The following is a 7,913-nucleotide window of genomic DNA, read 5'->3' as shown; positions in this document are numbered from 1 at the left end:
TTCAGTATCTGGGGGTCCATTCCTTTCTCTGTGTGTTTTAAAGAAAAAGTGATGAAAAAATTCTAACAGACACAATTAAAATATGTACTATATACTCTTCATTGATGTTATTGGCTCGAATATCTTAGTGTTTTTTAATCTTTATGTAGTAGTAACTACACGTTGTATAGTCACTCTTTGGGGATCAACCTCAGGTACTAAGTCAAACCCTAAAGCAGTGGAGAGTTTCATGCACTTGATGTAAGAGTCAGTTGGATGTAGAATAAAGTATCAGAAGCAACAACAGCAGGAAGGAAGGTTATGGAAAAGAAATGACCACCTCCCCACCCAGAGATCTTTTGCTTATAGTGAGCAGTGAGTATCCATAAGAGGCAGTTGGGGTCTTTTGGTAGACTTGGTAACAGGGACATTTGGATTTATATCCAACCTGAAGACACTTAGGAGCTGTGGGACCTGAGCAGGTCACTGTGCTCCTCTTACCTTCAGTTCTCTGATCTGAAGAAAGTCCATGGATTTCCCTTGGTATGAACTTCAGATAATATGAAATGTAAGGTACTACAAATCTTAAAAGTGCTGTATAAATGCTCATTACTGTCATCATATTTTAGTGTTCATTGAAATTTGGGGTCACCAAAAAAGGCAATGAGAACAGATGTATGATTGAATTTGAGTGACAAGTCAATGAAGAATTATCAAATGTGGGGTCAGAAGGAAAAGGAAAGACAGTGTACGTGTGTACACACACACACACACACACACACACACACACACACACACACACACACGTCACTCTTCTAGATACTTGATACACATAAAAATTGTTCCTATTCCAAAGGAGGCTACAATTTAATTGGAGGGAAAATACATATGTAAGCATACACTTATTACAGGTTTAAAGAAATTAATAAAACATGATATAAATAAACACAGCTACTTATATGGTGAGGTGGATAAGTTCTGGGTTTGGAACCAGGAAGACCTGAGCTTGAAAACTGCCTCAGGTACCTAGTGACCCTGGGCAAGTCACTTAACCTTGTCTGTCTCATTTTCTTCATCTGTGAAATGGAGATATTAAAAGCATTGACCTCCTGGGTGGAGGATTAAGTGAGATAGATGTAAAGTACTTTGCAAACCTTTAAAAACTATGTAAATACTAGTATTATCTTTAGAAGTACAAAAGATTAGGGGGGTAGCTAGGTGGCCCAGTGGATAGAGCACCGGCCCTGGAGTCAGGAGTTCAAATCTGGCCTCAGACATTTAATAATTACCTAGCTCTGTGGCCTTGGGCAAGTCGCTTAACCCCATTTGCCTTGCAAAAAAAAAACAACAACAAAAAAAAAGAAAAACAAGTCCAGCCTCAGATACATAATAATTACCTAGCTGTGTGGCCTTGGGCAAGCCACTTAACCCCATTGCCTTGCAAAACACAAACAAACAAAAAACATACCCCTTATCAATTACAACAAAAAAATTATAATTAAAATAACTGAGGAGGTTTTACCTCATTTGCCATTAAAATCAAAAGAAAGATAAGAAAAGGATTGGAACTGGATCTTCAGCTCTGCCGGGGTTCCTAAATAGTATCCATAATCATTGTAAGAAGAGTAGTCTACTTGTACAAGATAAAAAAAACCAAGTAGATGAAAAATACTTTTTTTCAAATGTTTTGCAATTAGATAAATGACCCTATAGAGCAAAAAAGAGTGAGATAAAAGATGGATAAGACCCACAAGTACAGTCTTGCTAAAATATTTAGATCACCTATTATAGAAAACTTGTATCCAATTCCTAGAGAACAAAAGAAAACCAAACACTGCACATCTTTTGACCCAGCAATGCATGACTTGGGATTTACTCCCAAAGAATTACAAGACAGAATAAAAATTTCTCTAAAACAAAAATATCCAGCCCTTGATTCTGTATTAACAAACCAACAGTTGAGAACAAAGTTGAGGCCTACAGGACCTATTTGTAAATATGAACTTTGGTCTCTGGAATCCCGTTGACAGTGTTCTTGTTATAGGAACATATAGTGGTTCTGTTGAGGTAGGAAAAGGGAAAAGTTGCAGAAGAAAGGCCTTTGGGAGTGAACCTGGGCAGTGGGCACAGAGGGCTTCATATGCTTTTTGTCATTGTTGTCTGGGTGAGAACAGAGGGGCTGAGGGGAGGAGGAGGTAAAAAGGAAAAGAACCTTTTAAAGTATGTAATAAGTCAGGGACCTTGACAGCCATTCTAGGAAAACTTTTTTAATTTAATAGTTAAGCAATTAGTTCAGTAGACAGTTAATAATATAAAACAAATATAAATTTTAAAAATTTACATGCCTGCTGTGTTCCAGTTATTGTGCTAGTAGGCACTTTATAATTTTATCTGTCCTATAAACCATCAAGGTAGGTTTGTTACTCTCATTTTATAGTTGAGGAAACTGAGGCAAGGGATGAAAGTAATTCAGGGTTATACAGTTAGCCAGGGTCTCATTGGGATTTGACCTCTGGGCCCAGTGCCATATCCACTGTACCATCTAGTTACCTCATTGTGGATCAAAGAATAGGTCTGACTTTGTTGTGGCTCTATAAGTGTGGGAATATGATGATGTCCTGAAGCTAGGTGGGAAATGCTCTGATGCCTCCCCTTTAAATTGAGAATCTCAAAGGAGGTCTACTCTTCCTAATTAGAGGGAGGAACCTGGGGGGACAAGGGAGTACTGTAGAAGAAGCATGTATTTCACACTTGATTTGATTGTGTAGGATGAGATAGAGACCCTAGGTACCCTCCTTAAATTGAAGCTCTAGGAGCTCTCTGCAAGGTTCAACTTCTGTCATCTCCAAAAAGTAGTATCCAATAAGGGTTGATATGGAATATGGATTTTATAATTGGAAGATATAACTGAGGCCATTAGGTCAACCTGTCCCTCAAAAAGAATTCTCAATATGACATAGATGACAAGTAGTCAAGTAACTTGTTGTTGTTGTTGTTGTTGGACCTACAGTGAGAAAGAGGCTACAAACTTCCGTGGCGTAGCCCATTCTACTTTGGAGAGCCCAAATGTTAAAAAAGATTTGCCTGACATAAATCCAAAATTTATAATTGTTACAAAGTAACAATTCTGAGACTATTCTAAGACTCCATTTATTTCTCTATTTCTTTGTGTGGATTATACTGAACTTCTTCAGGCTTTTCATTGTCCTATTTCTCCTGAAAGATTTTAAGGACAAATCTTGCCAGATTGAACTAATTTCTTTTTTATTGTTAGTTGACTTATATGTCTGGATTTCAGCAAGGTAATTGAATAACCTATTTCTCTTTCTCTCTCTCTATCGACACACACAGACACACACACACTCATGAAGAGGTATTTAACATAGGAGGTTTGGGATGTCATTTAACAATTTAACTCAAGGATTGTTACTCATTATTAATCAATGAATTGATCAATGCCAGCCATATGGGGGTCTCATGTCCTTTGCCCTAGTGTGTTCAACATTTTTATCAGTTATTAGGATGAAGAATCAAATGGTATAAAATTATCCAGTTTTAATAGAGCTGGCAGGGATAGGGAAATTTTAATTCCCCAAAGATTCTGACAAGTTGGAGTGTGATGAACAAAATCTAAAAAAGATGAAATTTTATGTTTTTTGCTTTGTTTTAAAAATAATTGTTCAAGTGCTCCATGAGAAAGATAACACTAGATAGATCAAGTGAAAAGAAAATATCGTCTTAATACTTGGCAATTATGAGTCATCGTTTTGATGAGATCGTTATGACATTCAATGCAAGTTGAGTTTCATGAGTAGTAATACAGTGTCTAATCCACAAAGCTAATAATAATAGTTTGAATGATTCCTACTTGGTTAGGCCTAATCTGGATAATTGTGTTCTTTTCTGGGTACCATATTTTGGGAGGGGCATTAAAAATAGTTATTAGAAGATTTGAAATGTTCTATAAGGAGCAATAAAAAGAACTGGGAATGTTTAGCCTACAAAAGAGATTTAGGTGTTTAAAAGATTGTCACATTTAGCTAGGGTCCAAAAGTACTTTGAGGCAGGGTTGGAGGAAGATTTTCATTACATTTGGAGCCATACTCAAATGGAATTTAGAGGTAATGAGTGCCTTCTCACTAGAAAATTCTAAGTGGAAGATTGAATGATAACTTGTTGAGGGTGTTGTTGAGATTTCTTTTTTGTGTTCAGATCTACTCCATATTCTTTAGGATTCTGTGATTCTCATCTTTTTTTTTTTAAACTTTTGTTTTTAAATTTTGAATTCCAAATACTATCACTCCCTCCCTTCTCTTCTTTCTCCCTTAGATGGTAAGCAATCTGACATAGGAAATGTATGTGCAGTTATGTAAAACATATTTCCATATTAGCCATTTTGTAGGAAAAGGCCTAAACCAAGAGAGAGAGAGAGAAACTGAAAAATAGTATGTTTTTGTCTATATTCGAGACTCTTTCTCTGGAGGTGGATAATATTTTTTCATCATGAATCCTTTTGGATCATTGTATTGCTGAAAACAGCTAAATCATTCATAGTTGTTCATTGTACAATATTGCTATTATTGTCCTGGTTCTTCTCACTTTGCTGTGCTTCAGTTCATATAAGCCTTTCCAGGTTTTTGTGAAATCTTCCTCCTATGTCATTATTTTATTTTTGCAAGTCAATAGGGTAAAGTGATTTGCCCAAGTACACACAGCTAAGTGAGTATTAAGTGTTGGAGGTCACATTTGAACTCAGGTCCTCCTGACTTCACAGACAGTGCTCTATCCACTGTCCCTTTGTGATTTCTTATAATTCAGTAATATTCCATTACAATCATATACTACAACTTGTTCATCCATTCTCCAATTAATGGACATCTCAATTTCTCATTCTTTGCCATCAAAAAAATGCTATAAATTGCTATACATATTTTTCTACAGATAAGTCCTTTTCCATTTAAAAAATCTTTTTGGGCTATAACCCTGGTAGTAACATTCCTGAGTCAAAGGGAATGCACAATTTTATATCACTTTGGGCATATTTCTGAATGGCTCTCTAAAATGATTGGATCAGTTCACAACTCCACCAAACAAACATAAGTGTCCATTCTAGTTTCCCACAGTCCCTCCAAGATTTTTCACTTTTCTTTTTCTGTAATATTAGCCAATCTGATATGAGTGAGGTGTGGTACCACAGAATTTTTTAAATTTGCATTTCTCTAATTGATAGTGATTTAGAGCATTTTTTCATCTCATTATAGATAGATAGCTTGCCTGAAAACTGCCTGTTCATAACCTTTGACCATTTATCAGTTGGGAAATGACTTGTATTGTAAATCTGACGCAGTTCTCTATATTTTTTGAAAAATGAGATCTTTAGCAGAGACAATTGCTTTTAAAAAATGTTTTACCAGTTTTCTTCTTTACATTTAATTTTGGTTGTATTGGTTTTATTTGTGCAAAATCTTTTTAATTTAATATAATGGGAACAGCTAGGTGGTGCAGTGGATAAAGCACCAACCCTGGAGTCAGGAGGACCTGAGTTCAAATGTAGCCTCAGACACTTAATAATTACCTAGCTTTGTGACCATGGGCAAGCCACTTAACCCCACTACCTTGCAAAAAAAAAAAACAAACCTCAAAATACAAACAAATAATATAAATTTTTGTCTCTTATTTGGTTCTAAATCCTTTACTTATCCCATAGATTAGACAGATAAATTAATCAATTCTCCATTAATTTGCTTATCCTGTATACAGTTTTGACCTTATCTTGGAACACAGTATGAAATGTTGGTCTATGCCTAGTTTCTGCCATTACTGTTTATCATTTTTTTAGCAGTTTTTGGAAAATAATGAGTTTTTCTCCCAAAAGCTTGCATCTTAACTTATCAAACAGTAAATTGCTGTGGTCATTACTCTAATTTAAAATATTAACCATAACCCATTGAACATGTTGAAATGGTTTTCTTATTTATATTCTTAGGCTAATAATATGTTCTTTTGGAATTTTCTCCCTCTTTTTATTCAAATTTTTATTCTGCATGGAAGTTCTTTTATTCTAAGACGAGTTCTTTCTAATGAAACACCACCAGTTTTGAAAATCTTTTCATTTTTCTATGTTTCTTTACAAAGCTACTCCTTGTAGGTAGGTAGACTTGTTTTTATTTCTCTTTCTATGATAGGTAGATATACCTTGTTTTTATTTCTCTTTCTATGGTAACCATCTCTCCTCTCCAACTTTTACTGTTATGTTTGTCCTTGTATCACACCTTGCATAGTGCATTGTAAGTTAATAACTTAAAGAAAAATTTGTTTCTTTGACTTAAAATTCTCAGCCTCATTGTCCAAATAAGCCCTGTACTTTTCTCATCTGTCTTCTGGTTTACCATGTTCTTTTTTAATGAAATGCCCTTCCATTGAATCAGCTTTTTACATTTGTAACAAGCATCAGCTTTTTAAATTTGTAACACACATTCAGGGGCAGCTAGGTGGCCCAGTGGATAGAGCACTGGCCCTGGAGTCAGGAGGACCTGAGTTCAAATCCAGTCTCAGACACTTAATAATTGCCTAGCTGTGTGGCCTTGGGCAAGCCACTTAACCCCATTGCCTTGCAAAAACTAAAAACAAACAAACAAACAAAACAAACCAAGCATTCAGGGTCCAGATCAAAATAAATTTCCTTTATGAAAATTTTCTTTAATGTCTCCAGCCCTTTCTTCCTCCCAATTTCTAAACTCATAGGCATTTTGACTTTAAATTTGCCTATTGACTCCAAATGAAATAAAAATTTGGTAATTGTATGAAAGAGACTAAGCTGTGAAAGAGTCTACAATAATTCTAATGTTATTAATGTGGAAAGCTATATAAATGATAGTACAGTAAAAGGAATAGTAAATTAGAATCTCAAGGAAAATTGGTATTATACTAAAAATAGAGCTATTACCAAAAAATTTTGTTAATTTGCCATATTAGCATTCCTTTGTGGATCTAATTTTTGGACATTGAAGTACTTTTGAGACTCTTAATTTTAATTTTTTTTAGGTTATACAAGGCAGTGGGGGGGGGGTTAAGTGATTTGCCCAAGGTCACACAGCTAGGCAATTATTAAGTGTCTAAGGTCAGATTTGAACTCAGATCATCCCGACTCCAGGACTGGTGCTCTATCTACTGTGCCACCTAACTGCCCCATCAAAATTTCTTTAGACATCATCTTAGACTTAAAACCTCTCTGAACCTTTTTCCTCCTCACTTTTTTTGTATTTAGAGAGATGAATGAACAAGCATCTTTTAGCTCTCAATACATATTGAATATTGTGCAAAGTATGGGGGTAGAAATGCAAACATGAGACAATCCCTGCTCTCAAAGGATAAATGATAGATTCTAGCAGACACATTTAGATTCAGAAGGTATGTATGGATATATATGGGGGGAGGGGCTGGAAAACTTTGCACTAGCAAGTCATAACATTGATGAATATAACAGTGGGGCAGTTGATTGATAAATTCATTTCAGAGCCACTTTTAAGAAGATTGGTGATATGCATCTGGAATTGTAAGCTGCTAGGTGCTGGTGGCATGGAAGTATATTTGGTAACCCGTCTTGTTTGATGTTCAGGTCCCTGAGCAGCAGCCCATTACTTTGTGTAGTGGGGTAGAAGATACAAAACATTATGAAGAAGCAAAGAAATGTGTAGAGGAATTAGCATTGTATTTGAAACCACTCAGCAGTGCAAGAGGTAAGTCTTCCTACAGTTAATCAAATTCCTCTTAAAAGGAATCTTGGGAAGAATGAATACTATCTTCTTTTTCCAAATGATTTTAGTAGAAGTCTTAACAGTGATGATCTACTATTGGCCTTGTTTTTATAAACTCAAACCCATTGAATAACATTTTTTTAAAAACACTGGTAAACAATGAACAGACAGTAAAAG

At 35.4% G+C, this 7,913-nt stretch overlaps 1 protein-coding gene across 5 annotated transcripts in view; it reads left to right on the top strand.

The window, feature by feature from the left end:
• Positions 1–7,913, top strand: part of RC3H1 (ring finger and CCCH-type domains 1) — a 77,269-nt gene that overhangs the window by 26,478 nt on the left and 42,878 nt on the right. For all 5 annotated transcript variants that reach the window (XM_074222063.1, XM_074222066.1, XM_074222064.1 and 2 more), the window contains one exon: positions 7,598–7,718. In XM_074222063.1, coding sequence (XP_074078164.1) covers positions 7,598–7,718 — 121 coding nt within the window. The remainder of the gene's footprint in view (positions 1–7,597; positions 7,719–7,913) is intronic.

The sequence above is a fragment of the Macrotis lagotis genome, chromosome 2, assembly GCF_037893015.1.
Source record: "Macrotis lagotis isolate mMagLag1 chromosome 2, bilby.v1.9.chrom.fasta, whole genome shotgun sequence".
In the NCBI taxonomy this organism is placed as follows: Eukaryota; Metazoa; Chordata; class Mammalia; order Peramelemorphia; family Peramelidae; genus Macrotis; species Macrotis lagotis.
Note: the sequence above shows the minus strand (reverse complement) of the source record. Positions and strands in the feature narration are given on the sequence as shown.